General features: G+C 32.9%; 1 protein-coding gene across 2 annotated transcripts in view; it reads right to left on the reverse strand.

Moving 5' to 3' along the window:
- Window positions 1-21064, reverse strand: part of HFM1 (helicase for meiosis 1) — a 132150-nt gene that overhangs the window by 6118 nt on the left and 104968 nt on the right. For both annotated transcript variants that reach the window (XM_040566223.1, XM_040566222.1), the window contains 26 exons: window positions 19720-19871; window positions 19274-19351; window positions 18971-19132; window positions 18327-18527; window positions 18156-18244; window positions 17517-17560; window positions 17324-17425; window positions 15049-15194; window positions 14445-14539; window positions 13580-13713; window positions 12604-12651; window positions 11418-11498; window positions 10714-10805; window positions 9746-9852; window positions 9607-9654; window positions 9314-9411; window positions 9095-9226; window positions 6189-6274; window positions 5189-5272; window positions 3914-4071; window positions 3115-3218; window positions 2221-2376; window positions 1696-1791; window positions 1159-1277; window positions 268-350; window positions 17-126 (listed from right to left, as the gene is read on the reverse strand). In XM_040566223.1, the coding sequence (XP_040422157.1) occupies window positions 17-126; window positions 268-350; window positions 1159-1277; window positions 1696-1791; window positions 2221-2376; window positions 3115-3218; window positions 3914-4071; window positions 5189-5272; window positions 6189-6274; window positions 9095-9226; window positions 9314-9411; window positions 9607-9654; window positions 9746-9852; window positions 10714-10805; window positions 11418-11498; window positions 12604-12651; window positions 13580-13713; window positions 14445-14539; window positions 15049-15194; window positions 17324-17425; window positions 17517-17560; window positions 18156-18244; window positions 18327-18527; window positions 18971-19132; window positions 19274-19351; window positions 19720-19871 (2805 nt within the window). The remainder of the gene's footprint in view (window positions 1-16; window positions 127-267; window positions 351-1158; window positions 1278-1695; window positions 1792-2220; window positions 2377-3114; window positions 3219-3913; window positions 4072-5188; window positions 5273-6188; window positions 6275-9094; window positions 9227-9313; window positions 9412-9606; window positions 9655-9745; window positions 9853-10713; window positions 10806-11417; window positions 11499-12603; window positions 12652-13579; window positions 13714-14444; window positions 14540-15048; window positions 15195-17323; window positions 17426-17516; window positions 17561-18155; window positions 18245-18326; window positions 18528-18970; window positions 19133-19273; window positions 19352-19719; window positions 19872-21064) is intronic.

Here is a 21064-nt window from a genome sequence, read left to right on the forward strand (position 1 = left end):
ATTAGCAATAACTTACTACTCTTTCCATAATTCCAGGATTGCAGTTGTTTCTGAGATATTCCTAGGCTATTAACATTATCTACCTGGTCCACTGAAGGTGATGAAGACAACTGTTTATTGCCAGACCTATTTAAAAAAATAGTAGCATGTCAGTAATACAGTTGAAGAAAGCTGCAACAAAAATAATTTTATTCAGAAAACAGTTGTTAGTTGTGAAAATTTAACATACTACCTAAATGAGACTTTTTTTTTTTTTTTAATTAATACCTTGACAATGCTGGCATCAAGGATTTGGGTACAAAACCAAATTGTTTGAGATCCACATTCTGAGCTTGATTTAACATCTGCATCTAAAGAAAGCAGGTTATTAACCAAAAAGACAAACATTGAAAAGCACTTTTTTAAATGATCTGAATTATATTATTAATATTGTATCAAGATAGCATATTTTTAAAAAATCACACATTAAATCCTTCTAATGTCTAGTTAACTCTTGGGATCCATTAAAAAGATTTGAATTACATGCTTCTACTGTAGTTATCCAAGTAGCCTGGCAAAGTCAGTCTGGGTATCACTGACTCTTCTATATTAGCTGTAGGCTATATTATTCTCTATTGCAAAGAAACAAACAAACAAAAAAGCTGTGAATAGGAAATAAAACGCTCCAATATCTCAAATATCATTCTCGCTGTAGAGAACATCCGTTTGGTATTACGTTCAAATACATAAAGTGTAAGCCTTGAAATCTTTCAGAGGTTAAAACCAATGTAGTTTGTTTTCTCATAAACAAGTGGATCTCTGTGTCAATGCAAACAGGTCTCCTAGTAGCATTACTTTGATGTATATCAGTTTTTGTTTTTGTTCAGGTCTTATTTTGCCAAAACCAAGTCACAATACAGTACCTTCCAATGATACCTCTATCCTTAACCTACTATGATCTATGAAACGCCATAAAAGTAAAAACAAAGAGAAGTGTACCATTGGAAGCATTCCAAACAGCAGTGGAACCTGTCAAAGATTCCTGGACCTTCCTATTTCTTTGCTTTTCACAGTCCATACAGACAAACTTGCATGTATGTATTTACCTATGAATTGCTCTAACAAATACATAATGAAATAAAATAAATCTATTCAAATGCTGACTGTATTCAAACAAACCTTTAACCGCTTTACTGGGGGTACAGATGAAATCGAGTTCCTGCTCCTTAAATCAGCTAAGTACAAAGTAAACTTAGAATCTCCATTCATCTCAGACTTAGGAGGTACTCCAGTTTTACCTAAGAAAGGGAATCAAAAGAATCTTCAGATTAGTTTAGAAAGGATAAATCCTAATTCTTTCCAAATCAATGGAAACTTTGCCACTAAGTTTAGTATCTTTTATTAAAAGATACCGAAAGATTTAATACACTAGTTCAAAGATTTCACACGCTAATATTTATAAAAAAGTCAAGTTTGGCATTGCTCTTAAATCATATCCTAGATGATCTGAAAAATATTATTAGTCATTGTAATCCCTACAAAAGTTTTATTAACAAAATATTTTATTAGTATTTTTATGACTGCATCATAGCAAAAACTTAAGTCTGACTCTCTTGCTTGCACCACTTCTGTTAATGTAGATATTGGTATAAATGGAACTATTGTAAATTATACTCGTCTAAAAGTAAAAGAAATAATAGATTTAACGAAACTCACAGCAGTCATGTCCACATACATCTTTATTTTTACAGCGATGGTTGCACTCTCTGTTCCCGTATTTCTTGTAGGTATGCTCTTCTTTAGATCTGCTTCCTAGACAAATACAATACAGAAATGCTCATTTTTTATTTTGTATGTATCGTTGAGAGAGTACCTCATGCAGTGTAAGATGGGCTAAAAGTAAACTGGGTCACTGGAATTTTGTTGCCTTCAACAACACTTTGGGATGCCCAAGCAATGTAGTTGGAAAGAAATTAACAAAGACTGTGGAAAAACAGACACTATCACCATTCCCAGATTCAGGCTGTAGTATTAGACACCAAACACATGATTTTTCTTAATTTCAAATTCATCAAAGAATTGCACTGTAGTACTTGACAAGCAGAAACGGTAGGACTATATTCTTGTTATACTTGAGAAAGAAACAGTATGGATGAATACAGATCTAACTCTCCACTAAAAGTAAAATTCATTTTTCTGTTGACTTTGGTATTAGCCAGATGGTGTGATCTCACCATTTACCTGTATCTACTTCTGCTGCTGGCGGACTTTGCGGTGAGCCGTAATACATATCAAGTGGAGACTCAGCTTTCAGTTTTTTATTTGTAACAACTTTACCTCCAACTGTTCTTGGTATTAAGTAAAAGGCTGTAAATGCTTGCTGTATGTCAAGGCCAACTTTGAAAAAAAAAATAAATTAAATTGCTACGAACTGTTTCTGAAACTACTGATTACATCCACTTTTCTAAATGGTTTAACTATAAATCTTTATTAAAAGACTATGGGAATCTGTTAGGATAATGTACCATTAAAAGTAAGCTATTATATGAATGGACTCTTAATGACTGAGATTAAAAAAACCCTCAGAAATTAAAGCCATCATCTACTGCTGTAGCTTCAATTTCATGGAAACTGACATTGAGGAAAACAATGTTTAAATCTTCACACCTTAAGAAACAACATTTTCCACTGCAGAAATTTCTTGCTGCTGAGGTGTAGATGGATCTGTATCTAACACTCTTAGACATAAAACGCAAAGAATGCAAAATCTAACCATTTGCAAATAGAGTTCTTCCCAGCATGAGTAATCTATAAAGCTGACAGTTTATGCCTACTAAAAGTTAATTTAACTTGCAGGTGAAGGACAGAAGAGAATCCTAATCTGTACCATCAGAGCAAAATTCTATCTCCTAATAACAGTTTTGATGTTTCCCAGTACATTAATATTCTAGTAAATAAACAGATTTGTAATTAGGACAGTTAGGTAACACTCAACACAGTAAAAAAACAATTCATAGAATTTTGTGTCCATTTAAGTTCATTTTATTATATTTTGGTTTGATATAAAGTGTTTTAATAATTTATTCAAAGTTCTTATGCAGTTGCTTTTAATTACAAGTATACCAATTAACCTACCATAATCAGAACTAATTAAATTTATACTAATGTCCTCTGATTTAAGAGCTCTTCTCACTTCAATTTTCTTCATCCAATTTCCAGTTTTTAGCAACACTGAATCCCTGTAATGTGCCAGTAAAGTATTATTAGACATGGTCGATGAAAACAAGACTGTATACTACGGTATCAGTAACCATGTGAGAGTCTTTATTTGGCCTTGGTTCTTGGATTTTGCTTGATAAGTGGCTTAAGAATGATCTTCCAATAATATTTGATCTATAGCTGTAAGAGAGCCATGATCAGTTTCAGTTCTGCCAAAAGTGCAAGACTTTGGCCAGAACTCATGTGAAGATCACATAGAAAATACTTTTTCTCTCCTCTCATTTGCTCCAAGCATAATTTATCCAAGCGGAGAATTTAATTTCATCTCTGAGTGAAAAACAATTTTGACAGTGATATAATTAAAGAAATATAGCTAATAATCACAAGTAACAGCTTGAGAATGTATCTTTTTACTAGATATTCTATGTGTTTTGTATTTATGTGGAAATTAGATTGTGACTTCTATAACATGGCATCAGTGTTGTACTCGTACACATACCTATGTACTGACAAGCATACAAGCATGATGTTTTTTTTTTGTACTAAGTCTTATGCAGAGTTTTAGATGACAACTGAGTGACTAGAAAATGCTATAGGACAAAGACTAATTTTGTACCATTTGGCATCATTAGAAAGTACTGCAAAAACTGCAAGACAAAGCATTAAATGGCAACACACTTAAAAAGATCTGATCAAAAAATCTGATCATACATACATTATTTTCTGAATAAAAATTACTTGATTGTCAGCATCTCCTATGATTAATGTAACATAGTGAAAATCTGGCGCTGTTCTCTTTGTCTGCAGCTGCTCAAAGTTTGTTAATTTGATGGTTACTAAGATTTCAGCCAGTGTATCACTGTATTTTGGAAGCTAGAAACAAATGATATAGAAAAGGACTTAACTGTTAAAATATGCAAAGTAAAACATGTCCTTCTATAAAGTTTTAAGCGTTAACACAAGCAGAAAAGCTCAATTTGAGCAATTTACAGTACGTTTTTTATTTGTTGTGCTTAGATGCTCTTACACAGCACTAATCTTGTCCATAGCTGAATATCCTAAATTTGATTAAATATTGAAAAAAAAAAAGACAGTCTACATCAAATCCCCCTAAATAAACCTCCTCTCTTCTATGCCAAGAGAAGGATACAAGAAGAAAATTGCATATTTTGATACAGTTTTGAGATTAAAGGTTTTGCCATTCCAGCATTCCTCTATATTTACCATTGTTAAACCTTTCTTCTGCAAACAACTTTAGAGACACTCATCGGATAATAAGTCAAATGAAAAACTAAAGTAGAACTGATCATTATAAAAATAGTGTTGCATACATGTATAAAGTTTTTAACTTCAAAGGTGTCTTCATTTGTACCAAATTCACAAGACACTTTAAAGCTATTTTTCAAATTTCTCATTTCAGAAAACTGAAGCAAAGTGACTATGTGGCTTGCTCAAAGACACAGACAGAATGCATTATCAGAACCCCAAAGCACACAGAATTAGAATGTTAGGTTACGCCCTACCATTGAAATGGCACCAGCTAGGTTAATGCAATCACTTTTTCTCTATATATATTCCTCAGTGTGACACAGAAAACAAACATTAGTTAATGCATGTTCTGTAAGTTTTATACAGTTGTTTTTCATGTCTCTAGGGTTTTGTTTTTATTTTTATTTTTCAAACATTTAAAATAGAACTCTCAGATTCACATACTAAGCTGGAACGTCAACATACTGGTTTGCAACTCTAATATTAATTGCTATTAAGAGAGGGGTGGGGAGAGAAAGAAGTGAGGTGTGATAGAGTATGTTTATTCCAAAGCTGTCCTTCAGAGTTTTCAGTTTTAAGAGTTTTATTAAACGTGCTAAGGTGGAATGAGGCCACAACACCATGTAATCTATCAGTGAAGGCTCAATATTTCCTAATGTTACTATTTGCTTTATTTTAACAATCTTAGCATAAAATCATAAAATAAATAGAAAAGCATTACCTGTTCAATGTCAAGTTCATATTTTGGAAGATGCAAAACAGATTCTTTTATCTGGTTTCCAAAAGGAGGATGTCTGTTTAAAATCTGCAAAGATTTAATTTCATTTCTGATACATTCAGCTGATCAGAGAAGTTGACACAAATGTAAATTCAAGGAATCAAAGTCACCAGAATAATTATGCCACAGACAAAAGCCCTTATCACTACTATTTCTCTACTGTCAGTGATGCCCACAAGAACAACATAGCCAAAAGAAATGAGAATTACAATACTTTTTCTGTTGCTATCTCTTCTGTTCAGATAACAGCCAATGAATTAGCCCATGACCTTAAAAAACTAGTCAGGTTTTATGAGTTGATGCTTCTATGTTGCCCCAGCTTTAGTGAAAACAGAACAAAACAGAAATTACCTGAAAACTGGAAAAGAGGGCAAGAAAAAAAAAAATCTAACCCCAAACATAAGATCAATTTCATTTAGAAACGTATTACATATTCCAAACCACTGAAAAAGCAGATTCCTCAGAAAAGAAGCCAAGAACCAAATCTAACTTGACCACAATAAGGAGTGTTCTTTAGATGATTCAAGAAGAATTTTATTCTATGACCATTTTTTAACTAAAACTAGTAATAATGGTAATTCACGATTTTCACCATTAAGATAAATATAGAGGAACAGAAAAAAATACAAAAGGGAATATTTATTTACAAACACTACTAAAAGGGGAATGCACGTTGTCTTTTGTTTCAAATCATGTTAATATATAAATTCTTTGTATTTAAGCAGCTACTTTCCAAATCCAGCCAAATCAGTAAAGTCATCCACTTTAAATTTGCTAAAACAAAACATTATACACATTTTTAAGAAAAAATAAGTAGCCAAACTTTTTAAAATCACCAGTATAAATGAATAAACCACTTAAAACACTCAATTTTGCTGGCACTCATATAGCAGACATATTACTTTCCTCATCATGTTTATCTGCATACAAAATAATAAATTACCAATTCAAGTTCCCTTGCATTTGTCTCTTCTATTTTTTTAAACGATGTCAGACCAGCATTTACCATAGCATTTGACAATGATACACCTGTGAAAAAATTTAGTTTTATGCTGTTAAGTGACAATTGCTAATCTCTAATTATTCTAAACTGCATTACAGTAAGTAAAAACAAAGCAGAAATCATTTTAAAGTATGCTTGCTCCTAGTTTTTTGCCCAGGAAATCATAACATTTCTTTTCAGTAGATTAAATATTTTAGTAAAAATTTCATGTATCCATTAGTAAAGAGAAGAAAACATTTAACATTATAATACTGACTTTTTAACAAACATTTTCTAGTATAAAACAGATTTTAGATCACTTTCTACAGGAGTCAACAAACAAGTGCTCTACGTACATATCATGAAGAAAGAGCATGTCACTCACCTGGAGAACAAAATTTGAGACAAAATATCCTATCCAAGGATTATATGTTAAAGTCATAGAATTTCAAATTTTTTGAGTAAACTAATAATGAAATTCATTCAAGGAAAAAAATATGTATTATAAACTTCTACGAATTTTTGTGTATTTAGCCAAATATTTTGCCATTTATCTGCCACATGACAAGCAGCTTGGCAGAGAATCCTATACACAATCTTATTCCTCCTCATGATTGTCAGTTCTTTTACACTTGTAGTGAGACTTAGAGTCAACACTCTACATGTGAAAAGGCATTTTGTTAGCTAGAACTACAGTCTACTACAATGACTGAAATAATTTTAGATAAAAAATACATAGAATGAGTAGGTCTACTCACCACACATAATTCCACATGAACAGTAAAAGAAATATGAAAATCAGGTTGGAAACCTCTTAGGAGACAACTCAAGATTGCCTCTTGGAGGACATGTTAAAGCAATCTTTCAAGAAAGTACTCATTTCAACTCAAGAATTTAACAATTCGGAAAAAAAAACTTCCTTCTTTTAAGTATATTTGAACACCTTTTGGGTCTGACTTGGGGAAAGCACCTTTTCTCAGCTCTCCTCTTATTTACAGAAGCTCTGTGAGTAGTCTGAAGACTAAAGACTATTACTTATTACTTCTGCAGCTACTTCACTTAGCACTTGCGCCTTGCTCTTTAAATGAAGCTGAAGACTAGCTCTTTTGCTATAGCTCCTGAAATGGCAGAATGGTTTCCATTAATGAAGAAAACGTAAGATAAAAATGATGTAAAACTTCTCCTCATCTTTATTTCTGGTGAATTAAAATCAAACTGAACATGTAGTAGATGTGATAAAATCCTGGATGGCAACTGATCATTATTCTGTTTGTGAAAACAAGCAAACAGAATCCAGGTATCTGAGCCAGAGGTAGCATCATTATTGGACAAGAGTAACAAATAGATATTTGTAGAAATTCAGTAAGAATCACATTCAAGCTCAGTTAAAAAGAACAGTTACTGGTATAAAGGAAGTACTGATTATTAAGCCTTTTTTAAGATTCAAAAAATAACATACTGTGAAAAGAGTTTAAAAATTAGATATTTCTAAACATGTTATATGATATCAGTAAATTTCTGTGAGCTCAAATATTCCACTTAACTCACAAAGACATAGAATGGACTGCCCTAGCATGACAGAGATCAAGAATGAAACATAATAATACCTGTATCAATTCAATAACTATTTGATTCAGGGAAAAATAGTGAACTGTAAGTAGACTGTTAAAGAAGCCTGTGAGTGGAATAAATGAAAATTTGAAAATTATAAATCCTTTATAACATATGCTGCAAGAGCAATGACAGCACAAGAAAAAATACAAAGAAGAAAAGGGAAATGGGGACAGATGTATAAATATATATTGTACTTCTATTATTAAAAAAATAGAACTAAATTCATTCTATTGAATGTAATATACAGGAGAGGATTTGTCAACACTGTAAGCGCCATGTTTATTCCACTCATTCCAACCACCTAGAAATGCTAAATATGAGGCAGACTCCTCAGATGATTCTATGTACATCAGCACAGATCCAGAAATATTGGAAATGGGTTTCCATCACGATGTATTATGCTGTGAAGAAGCTAACAAGCCCTGTCTCCTAGTTTGAATCCACATGAACGAAGCAACACTGCTTCTGCACCCAAGCTGGTAAATCTGTAATGTACTGTACCATATGGATTTCCTGGCTCAGGCGCTCACTAATTTGCAGATCTCTGTACTATACTGTTTCATACAGAGTAGATGTGTCTTTAAAAGAACAACTGCAGAGAACTGCAGTGAATTCTGAAAGCATGAAAGTGTAAGATCAGACAATACAGCAAAAAGACATACTCTACCTCAAACAAGAATAACTACATTTTTGTTATACAGATGGCTCCAGAATTCTGAATTCCTTTTCAAGTAATTATGACAGATCTGCACTTCCAGACAGAAGTTCGTCTAGTAACAGGACACACTAATAGGAAGAACACTATTAGAAACTTGTGATCTTCATGTATAAGAATCTCTCTCATGCACAGTAAAATTATTTCCATTTCATGGTTACTATCCACTTCAATGCAAATTAAATGGCTTTCATGCATATGAGTAGCAGGACTTATGGTAACAGCTGCTTGAAAAGGAAGGTAAATTCTAGTCAGAGGTATGCAATCACACAAATGTGGAGTATGTCCAAAATACTGAAATGAGTATTATGAAAAAAAGAACAACTCCATATGAACCACTTTGAAAGCCTGAAGGAAATTAACAAATGGATTACTTTTACCCAAGATCATGTCCGACTTCTAACAACCGTGGCACTCAACCGTGGCAAATGGGTAACTGGGAGACACATTTAATTATGTAAACAGGCACTCCAGAGGCTGATTATGACTTTTGATTACATTTCTGATTACATCTTTATCATTTCTGAATGGTACCTACCAATTTTTTCCAATTGTTTAGACACATGAAGTGAATTTTCCCAAAGTTTACACCTGAAACACTTAGCTAAAATCACGGAGTTTAATAATGCAGAAAAGTTGGTTTTACTTGATGCCAGAAAGTCAGACAACCCTGTAAAAATACGATTGACTTGTATTAATCAGATCAAATATATTTTTTAACACTGTATATACAAAAAAGGATTAAATTTTACCATACATCTAGTAATTCTTATGCCATTTCTAAATATTTTGCCAGTATCTTGTGTCAAAGTAAAGTCTTGAACAGGAATGCATCCTAGCTGAGCCTGAATAAGACTGAAAGAGAAATATTCACGTCTTGTTATATAAGCTGTACTGTAAGCAAAGTATAACAAGTTTCTACGGGAAAACAAAAGAAAAACCTGAACAGAAACAATAACATATATAAAGTGACACAGATTGTAGCAGAGATTTCAACAGCCACAAAATGACAGTTTTCAATAAAAATTAACAACACAATGTAATACTTACCAGTTTATTTTCATTTCTCTTGTTTTAATCTTCCCCTCCAATGGAAACCTACACATAAAAATATACTTACTTTCTGCTATTCATTTTATTTGTTACTAAAAATATACTTTCCTTTTTCAACGTATTTAATTTTTGATACCTGATGGTTATTTTGTTCTTGTCTTTATTCAAAGTGTTCAGTATTTTCTTTTCATTTATTCTTAACTTGACATCCAGAAATTCTGCGCAGTTGGAGACTATTGTAACCTGTAACAATTTAACTTTTTCTTAACAGTTTTTTTTTTCATTCTCTGCCATTTTTTTGTAATACTTCTTTCTTTTTTTTTATTAACATCATTTAAAATTTGGTTGTTTCAACACTATGACCATGCAAAGATGGTCAACTAGTTCTTCATAATACTGACCAACTTTCTGTCATCTTCCTGTAAAGGTTATTATACAACAGAAGGGGATGATTTTTTTTTTCAGTTTTTAGATGATTACTCCACTTGAACTTATCCAAAACCAATCACACTGCTAACAACTTATGATATGCAAGGCTAATATTAACAGTTTTTGCTATTTGCTATGTATTTCACATTACTTTTTTCATCCTTCAGTAAGAAAGATAGCTATAAGAGAACAGGCATTCCATTTTCTTCACAGCCAATCTGTTCTACCACAGTATCCATTTGAAAACAAAATGTCTTTTGTGATATAAGAGTTGCAATAATAAACTGTCATCTGACAAAGGAAAATGACTTAAAATAAAGTCAATAACATTCCTTTAAAAATAAAATCTGTTCCTCAAGCAGCTGTTTTTTTTTTTTGAATAAAATATAAACTAACTAACAAAATATGGTATTTTATACATAAGCAGAACAGCTTCAGCAACTTTATATATTCCTAAGAAAGTGAGAAGACGAAGAAGTGGAAATCAAAAGCTCTCTCCAGTGAAAAGCCTCAAAAATACTCCTCAAAAATACTTGATTAAGATGCATTCTTTAAAACTTTATACTTCATATAAACAAAGCCTGAACTCTTTAACAGAAATAAAGACTTCTGAATCTATTTTTGATTGTTTAAAATTAATCGAACATGTAAAGTTTCTTTGAAATGTTAAATTACCAATTCATTTAAAGTCTCTGTTCCCTTAATTGTGAAAAACTGTTTCACTGTTTCAAATGCAATATAATACCATGCCATTAATCTTCCAGTCTCTGTAAAACAAAAACATACCTTCAAAAATAAATATTCCAAGTATTTTAAGCGTATATATTTAAGTCACAAAACTGAATTAATTTTCTTATTACAGGGCTCTATGAGATTTAACACCACTGACTGAATACGCTACTGCCCCAGCTATCTGATGGATATTATTGACACCATCACAGAATGGCAGAAAAATATGCACCAGTTAAGTTTTCTCCAATGAAGAATGAATTCACACTAACATATCAGACTGTGAACTGTGGTTGCTGAGAAGCCAACCACATCTAGCATAGCATTGTACAGAAGAGCTAGTATTGATAAAACCTGTCCTTCATTATCACAGGATAGCAGGATGTGATGCAGTTCAAAGTTCTATAATTTTCTTCTAATCTGCAACAAAATTTCCAGCAACATCAGAAGCAAAGATCTGTTCAAGAATTAAGAGAATCAACTTCCATGATTTGCTAAAGAAACAAATCATATATCCTAGGCATGCAGTCTTTCAGAGTCTACTCTCTGTTACATTTGCGTACTCACATAAATAAGAATAGTTGTGACCCTTTGTAGTTCACTAGTATCTCAAAATCACTTCCGAAAATTTATTTTTAGAGAAGTGTTACCTGTTGGTTTGAAATTATTTTCTTTATCCATCCTGACCAAATTGAAAGAAGACAAATTGTTCAAGTTCTTCAAACACAGTTCTGTACACAATTTGAAAATACATTTTAGTACCTGCAGAAAAAAACTTACCTATTTACAAGCCAAGAACAACAACATCTAATTGCAATGAGCATATGTCAAAGTAATTCCACTGAGCTCAAGCAAAAGTCCTTCTTAAGTTGATGACAAATTTCTGCCTAGTGCAAGCTCACTCCAAGATGTTTGATACAGGATAACCCAACTCTTTTTCAGTAAAGCAAAAGTAGAAAATTAAGAGACTAGATGCATGTCATGGAGGCTGCCATTTTCAATTCTGAATGACAGGCCTTAGAACTCATAGTATTTATACAAAAGATTTCCTCTAAAGTTTTAATACTTAAATGGTTGAAATTTCAAATATCCAAAGGTATTAATGAATCCTTCATTAGAATTTTTCATACTGTATCAGATAAATTTGTATTTACTTCACTAAACCCATTTAGTTGCTGGTGTTGGATATCTGCTTGAGGATGATCAGTATTTTATCTGCTATTCTCTCTTTCAAAACTGAGGAAATTAGAAGGCAAAAATAACATTGACACAGTATTCAGAATTTTAAAATAAAGTTGGGAAAGCACTCAAAGTGATAGTTCCCAGAGCAACCAGAAAAGTTTTCATATATTGCATGTGCAAGGTGAAAGATAACTGTATATATCATTACAAAATATTTCATGTGTACAGGGAAAAGAAGCCACAGTTTCTGTAACAGGGAAAGAAAAAGGCTTTTTTGAAAGCATATAAACAGAAAACAAACAAACAAACAAAAAGAGATAAATCAAGCAAAGAAAAATTAGGACAAAAGACAACGTCAAAATTAGAGAGCTCTATGTGTAGTTTTATTTCTGAGTACGTATATGGGAAGATGAGGCAGGTAGAGGCATTTAATTTTTCTCCTCTATACAAGAAATATTTCTCTACCAGTCAAAATATGCTGATAGTGTTCCAAAAGTATAAATAATTAAACAAAATCAATAGTACAACATAGTAAATTACATTTGTTCTGTGACTGAATCTACTGAAATTAATGGAGTTGTATAACATGCATAAACACGGATGAACCTGGCCTAAAATGTAACATTTTACTGAGAAAGCTTAAAAGCCACTTACCCTGTAATTTTGCTTCAATTCCTGTTTTATCCAATCCAGATGAAAAACCTTCACAAAAAGACAATTAAAAAAATCTAATACGATTACGTGCTTCCTTCTCAATATTGTAACCAATCAAAACCAATTTCCTAATATTTAGGAGCCAGATACCCAAAATGAAAAAATTCTAAATGTTATTATACTTGGAATAAATCAAGAGCCTCACACAGTGTAATTATCTACGCATCAGTAAGTGGTTGTTGGAACAGACAGGAAGAGATAAAAGTTCCAGATGTTCCCACATAACACATCAGAGTCCTAAAAGCTGCAGAACTATCTGTAAGGAACTTTGAAATAGTTCCTTAGCAGGGGACCAAATTCACATGTGGAATCTTCCTACCATAAAATATAGATAGCTACCTAAACTGTAATACCCATTTAAGTACTAAATGTACTATGGTCCATTCCCATCTATAAATCCTTAAAAAAAATTGTCTCCAGCAAGTAACCAATGACTTCATAATCATTGTAGTGCAAGTGGCCAGGAACAAGGACAAAGCCAGGGCTGGCAACTGAGATGCTGTTCTGGAGAAAACGAATTGAAGACACCAGCATTAGGATTATTGAAATTTTGTTTTAGCAAAACTATGAAATACTATACGAAGTCTTTTTCTTAGCACGTTACCTATTCAGTGCTGAAAAGCACATTGTGGCTAGACACTGTATTCATACACAGCCCACTGCATTGAGATGAAAAAAACAGATCATGTAAAGCTGTAAATGGCTTCTTCATAGTTTTTAAGGTTATACCACACTGAAATTCCAATTATTTATATTAATGCATGTGGAATTATTTTTCCTAAAAATGTTACAGGCCACATAACACATCGTCTTCAACCCCTTATAAAACAGTAGTCCATAAGAAAAAAAAAAAAGAAACAAATAATATTGATCTAACACATGCCAGTGTCATAATTTAGATCAATTACAAACAAACCGTAATGAGTTGGATTTTTTAAAGCTCTAATGTACAAGAAGGTTGATCGCATCCATTCCAAAGCTACAGTGACATCTGTGACAGTATGCAGCACTATTTCTGCATTTAAGTGCTCGACAAGATGCCTGTGCAAGCTGTCAAAAACAAATCAACCAAAAAAAGCTGTAAGTATATTCAGCATTTAGTAGCACAAATTATGCTAAAACTATTTTGGATTTTTTTTTCTGTCAACTGTTCACTTTAATCAGTGAAATCACTAGAAAATAGTAAAGAATATGTAAATAATCAAAAATGTAAGTTATGGCTTAACGACAGGTGAACAAAAATAATTCTGTGACTTTTCAAAATTATTTAGAAAACAAAGTTACATACATTTAAAAGTTATAGCACAGTTTTGATATTTTGAATATATTTTAAAAATGAAACCTTAAAATAATGACACGATCAAAAGTTTGTGTTTTATCCTTTAACACCTTAACTTTCCTGTATATTTGATTCTTGAAATTATGTTCACCTCAACTGAATTCTGTAGTTTAGTACTTTCTAGACTCTACTGTCGAAAGATTCAGAGACATGATCTGGGTTCGACTCTTGCTGTTTGTCTTTGCAATATATACTATTTCGGCTCCTTAAATTTTCCAGCAGGAATCTACATCTAACTTTTCTTTTGTTAAGTTTAAGATGACCTAACGTTGTTTTTATCTGTTAAAACAAAAGCTGTTATTTCTGAGTAGCTTGGCTTGATTTGCTTTCCTTTGGATTCTTAAATTTCTTCTAAACAGAGACAAAAATCCTGAAAAAACACCTTCTGTAGAAATAATGAAACATTACTATCATTTATACAGTCTTATGAGAAATTAGTTACCTGCTCTCTATTATATCTGCACCATTTAACATCTGTATATACTTCTCCCTTGTACTCCAACGAGTCATAATGACTGCTGTTGCTGTAGTGTCAAACTGCAGAAAAAATACAGAAGTAAAAAAGGTAAAACAAAATTAAAAAAAAAAAACCTCTCTTTTTGTGGAAGCAAAAGGAATTAGAACTTTATGAAGACAGTGCTTCCAGTCCCCCCCTTCCTATTTTAACTTCATTAGATTTATTAAATAATATTAATTAGATTAGATTTATTAAATAATATTAATTAAATACTCTAGATTTTTTATCATGCAATTTCTAAGTTTTGTGCCAACTTCCTACTTTTTCTCTAATCCATATTCCTTACGCAAACCAAATGCAATCTTCAGATCTTTTTCTAGAGAAAGGTGAAGCAATGCTTTTTAATGAACAGTACAAAAGCAAACAGATTTTTCTCAAATAGATACTACCCAGATATAATTTAACTGCTAATAAAAAATAACTAAAAAAACAAATGCTGCAATAAATTTTTTGGTATTGTTGTTTCTTTGCAAATAGTTTCTAATTATCTGCCTATAGATAGCATCACCATAATACAGCATTAACTTACTTGAGGTCTTCCTGCTCTCCCAATCATTTGCAGAATATCAGTTTCACTGTACTCTTCAAACATCCCTCCAACATAGTGCATTGTGGATTTTATAACCACCAGGTGTGCAGGTAGATTGACTCCCATAGCTAAGGTGCTAGTAGTAACTAGATCAGATTAAAGTATATTGACTTCAAGAGGAACACCACTGAAACGTCTCACAGATAATAAACGAGCAGCAAATAAGTGCCTAATTTTCATTGCTAAGAGCTCTTGCTTCCCAGTAAACTCAGTGGAACTAAACTCATTTTGCACCAGAAATAATTAGACCTAGAACAGACATGTATTTGCATTAAAATAAAAGTACGTATCTGATCATCTGCATTCAGTTATCATCAAGTATTCTTTACCAGAATACATCTGTTCAAAAGTGAATATTTAAATATTAAATGTTTAATTATTAAATACCTGTTTAATTATTTTTATTTAAATATTCCTTAACAGATCATCCAGAATGCAATCTGTCTTCAATAAAGCACATACACACTGAAGAAACAAAATCCATAATTCTTCATGGATAGAAATTTGAATACAGAAATGTATTTATCTTCCTTCATAGTGACCAGTATCTTTAAGAATTTTTTTCAAGTCATCAGTCATTAGCATTATTTATACTCATGGCACCAAACCACAATCATCACCAATACTATCATAACACTTTACCAATACATACTCTCACATGGAAAAACACCAGCCAAGTTTGTTTACGTGCAAATTATCTCCCTCTAATACTTCTAAATTTACTTTCTCTAACAGATAAATGGGGTGGCAGAAATTCAGCATGGAAAGTCAGCTATATAGGCCAACGGATACAACTATTCCACTAGAAAAACAAAATATTGTTAAACACACCAATTCTTTTCAGAAATGAAAGGAGAGCTATAATTAATGAGTCACTGGTACATCAGGAAAGAAGGATCCAATGTAAACTAATGGCACAGCCATTTCCTTTCGCAAGAATAATAGTGGTTTTCATACTGTCTAGATAGGCAAGCTGGAAGTCTGTTGGAGTAAAATGAACCACATAAAAAGTTGCAAGGAAAGTTTCTTACCAGTGCAATTCAATCTACAGTCCACATATATATACCCACTGTGAGTATACCTACACTCAAGACCTAAAATGTCTTCCCTTTGCAATACTTGTAAAAGTGTGTTAAAAACCTATCCCCCTTCACGTTCACAGACATGAGGCAGAAAATGCCCACTTTCAGTTTCCCCTCAGTTGTATGAATGTATATAATTATAGTATCTCAGATGATTCTGAAATGTTCATACAAAACACACATTTCAAAGGACTCAAGTATCAATAAGCACCTTTGCATTCTTTTAGTGGTAGTCAATATGTACAAACACTTTGCGTTGAGCAGTGGCACAGGGTCTCCTGTTCCTTTTGCTAAGAGCAATTGTAGAACCACTGTCTCCTGAGACTTCAGAAATGGCACAGCAGTTGGCAAAGCCATACACACAACTCCAGTACAGCAGATCACAAGAATACAGAGAGACTTTTTAATAGGATGGGTACTACAACTGGCAATTTTGCCAGATCATAGTAAAGGGATCTACCTTAAAATTTCATAGTGAGTCAGGACTGTTGTACAGAAACGAAAAATCCATGAATCTTTCATTGTTGTACATGAACCACACAAGCAATTCTTCATAGAGTCTGAATTTCTGGATGTGAAAAGTGAAGGCCTGGACAAGACGAGACTATCAAGTCTCAAACAGATACCTTCTCATTCTATGTAACAGCAGGTGGAATCTTTCTTAGCAACCACCCTGTCAATCAAAACACCTTGCATGGGGGGCTTGAAAATGGAATCTTGCCTGTCTAAGAAGAAAAAAGTACAAGCGTATCTTCAAGGAACCACAGTTGCAAAAGACAAACCAAGAAAACATCATGTGAAAGCTGAAGAAGGACACAGTAGCAGAGGACTCCTTCTCAACAGGACTGCTCAGCAGTACTAGAATGAAATGGATCTAGGCCAGCCCTATAGAAACGTAAGAGCAAGGATGACCTTTGTGTATGCTGAAAAGAAGGACAGTTCTCTGGTTTTCAGTAATAATGTGTCTGTACACTCACAGAGTAGAAATGCATGTGAAACATAATAACATCTTTCTCTGGATTTCACAAAGTAACAACAGAAACAGTAGAATCAAAAAGTGTTCCCAATTCCAAACTACAGTCTTCCCAGAATATATTAACAACATTTTGACTTTCAAAGTTAAATTTACTTACAAAGTACTGGTAAATCTCCTACAGTAAAAGCTCCTTCAATTATTTTTCTGTCACACACCTCCATACCCGCATGATGATAAGCCACACCATACATTAAAAGATCTGATAATGAAATAATTATGTCCATTATTTGATTAAATTTACTCAGGCAAATTTTCATTTACAAGGTAGAGAAGTGGTAGGTTATATTTACCTCTGAGCTTAGAATCTTTCAATGAATTTGCAGACCTCTGTAATCTACACAACAAAGAAAAAAAGTGCTTCAGAATCGCAAAGCAGATTCACTAATGTTGGCAGAATATGCAAAGAAGAGTGCATTTAAAATGCTAAGATAGAGGGTCACATGAAACAATACACAATTATGCCTTTTAAGGTTTTAAGATGTATTCCTTGACATGTACATTTATTTTACATACTTTCTCATAGTCCTAGTGCATTTGTGCTTTTTAAAGACGTTCTTAGTTTATAACTACATGTTAGCCTATCAGAAGGATATCATCTTAAAATAACTTTTTACCTATACATTCTTTGGATACTTATAACCACCACCTTTCCCAAAGCAAACAAACTGACTCTCTAGAGGAGCCATTGCACCCTTTCCAGCCCAGTCATCTTTCCAAGTTATAACACACAATCTAGCTCTGAACCGGATGCAGAAGGTGAAATCAGATATAAATACTGCTCGCAGAAATGCAAGTGAGAAACAGGGAAAGCAACAGAGACATATAGAGACATTCCTCTGTTAGAAACTGTATTAAGTCAACAGCTTGACAGATTTCACAGGTTTACTAGAACACATAAACATTTAATAAAAATTTCAATATAAAAATACCTTTGTTTCTGTTCTATACTTAATAGAAATTTGGCATCTTTTGAAAGAACAGAAGCGGCCTGCTGTACTCCTTTTCTTGTGGCACAAAACTGTAAGTAAGAAAATATTTTTTTCTGAATCAACACTTTTCAGTAAGAAAATTATAAATGTGATTAAAAAAAGATGTTGTACCACAAGTGCTGGTTTTTGTTCAGAGTATTTTTGTATAACACTCGCTATCTTGTAGTTAAGAGTTAAGTCAAATTTGAATTCTGTCTGATTATCACTGCAAGGAAAACCAAGAACAATTTTGCGTAGCTTCACTGGTCGCTGATCCTCATCTATTTTCAGACATAGAGCAGGCATCTTACCATCTGAAAGCCATTCTGCAATCTTTAAAAAAGAAGAAACAGAATTTAAATTTAAACAGTAATTTTCTGCTTTTAATCATGCTCTGCTCTAACTACATTATACAGTAATTAACTTATCTTTTGCCACCTATAAACTATTAACACATTTCACATACTTTTATCATGAAAACCAGTGGAAGTTCTACTTTCTACTGAACCATTTTAATTTGGATTGAAATCTGAAGTCCGTTTAGATTTATATTAAAGACAAAAATCACAGAAATCTGAAACAGAAGCATAGCCATACTTAGCTGATAGTTTTCTATGGCTGAAGGTCATTTATTAAGTTAACATCAACCACACAGCTGCCATTACCTGACAGCTTCAAAATGACAACTTCGGTATTGATATTTATTTAGAACTCTACTTATTTTTTATAAAATACAACTATATTAATTAAAATACTATTAAAATATTAACTCTTACATCTTCAGCATTTGGGATTGTTGCTGACACAGCTACAAATCTCAAGGGAGAAACAACGTCATGATTCTCTGAAAGACGCCAAAGAGAAGACTGAATAGTCCTCATCCGACTGACTACAACTTCTAATGTTGCACCACGGCTTTCATCCTTTATAACATGCACCTATTAGGAATTTTAAAACATTTGCAAAATATTTCTTGAGTTATACTCTATACATATGTTAAATAAATGTTTTATTTTCTAACAGGTTTCCTTTTATCTTCAGGAACAAAAACAGCATATAAATATCATTAATTTTCTTGCCTCATCAATGAGAAACAGTCGTACAAGCTGAACTATAGAGTTGTCTCTCCACCTTCTAGTCATGCTATCCCATTTTTCCTAGAGGATAAAAAAAAGACAGGAGGAGAAAAATCTTTAAAAGGCCAGCATATGTCAGAGGTAGAGAACATGCAGGCATAACTAAACTTTAATAAATCTTTAAATTAAATCAGTTAAATTAAATCAAGCAAATGCCATGTATGTTTCATCTGACACATTATTATATTCTGTTTATATGAACCAGAAGCATGCACAACAGTTTGTAGGCAAGTACAAAGATCATAAAATTGTTCTGCAAGTCACTACTCATTACAAAAAAAAAAAAAAAAGATCAGATGTGAAGCATACAATCAGATCACTAATGTCTGCTTATTCTAGTGGATTTTTTTTGTTTTGTTTTGTTTTTAAGAATTTGGACTGAAACCTACAGGTGTAGTGATAATAATGTGAGCGCGATGTATTTCAAATAAATCATCCATCACTGTATCTCCTGTCAGTTCCTTACAGTTGAGTCCTATAGGTCCAAATTTTTCTTTCCAGTCATCAAAACGCTGACTGCATAGAGCTTTTATTGGAGCCACTAAAAACAACACAAAATGATCAGTAATGTCATGAACACCAAATCTTCAACTGTATTGCTAAAAATGCTAAATGCAGGTGTCTTCTTGCATTTAATTCTTCAATTTTCAGCTTTGCTCCCCAAACCATAACATTCATAATTGGATGATTATCCTATCCCTTGTGTATAGATCAATTTTGAGCTTTGGGCCACAGTTCTTCCGTATCAGCAATTGGAAACAGAACCCTTTAATTAAGGTTATTTATGCCCTCTCTTAATCCTGATTTTTTCTTCAGTCCCATATGGAAACAATAAGCACTCAGCTATCAAAAGGTTTTCTCACAGACATAAGAAACCACAGGAAATATATCTTTTTAAATGAAAGATCATACAAATACCAACCTTTTTCCTATTTAGAATGATATGAGCGCTCTGTATTCAAAGACAAAGAAGGGTTATAAATGAGAAACCATTCACAAGCAGGCGACAGAATACTAGAAGAAACAAAAAACTATCTAAACCACATGTACAGTTAAGTGTAGTCAGTGTCATACCAGCTAACATGGGAGGTAGCAGCTCTGATGCTGGTCCTGATGATCAGACTCCTAAAACAATCTACTTTTTTTTTTTCCCCCCCTGGCCTGTAGATACATACTATACTTGTGCAGATGGAGGTTAATTTCTAGAAGACAGAAGTCATTCTCTACAAGGACTGATACTAGCAACACATGAAAGTCTATGCTGGATAGGTAATCTATAGGAAAAATGCATTAATTTACGTAAAAAAAAAAAAAAAAAAAAGAGAAAAAAAAAAGTGATCTACCAGTGATCTGAAAACAGCAGTAATAAAATAGATCTTGTAGTTATGGCTACTTAGAGCCACTGGAATATGATCCATTTCTGCTGTCAGCTGACAACTGATCCACAAGATGAAGAGATTTGAAGAACCAGTTTCTGCTACAGAAAGAGGAGTAAAACCTCATAAGATTACCAATGGCCTATACAGAAGCAGAAATCACTAGCTCCAGAAAACTGATAAAGCTAGCAGCAAGTAGCTCATAAAATTGCAAGAGTAATCTTCTGCTAGCGATGAGGCAGAATGCAAGAAACTAGTAATTGCTCCCTAAAATTCAGCCACCAATCCTTAGCACGTGTTAAGGTTATCAACTCTAATTTACAGAACTACCACAAGCTAATTCACATACATTGGGCCA

This window comes from Cygnus olor, chromosome 8, assembly GCF_009769625.2.
Source record: "Cygnus olor isolate bCygOlo1 chromosome 8, bCygOlo1.pri.v2, whole genome shotgun sequence".
In the NCBI taxonomy this organism is placed as follows: domain Eukaryota; kingdom Metazoa; phylum Chordata; class Aves; order Anseriformes; family Anatidae; genus Cygnus; species Cygnus olor.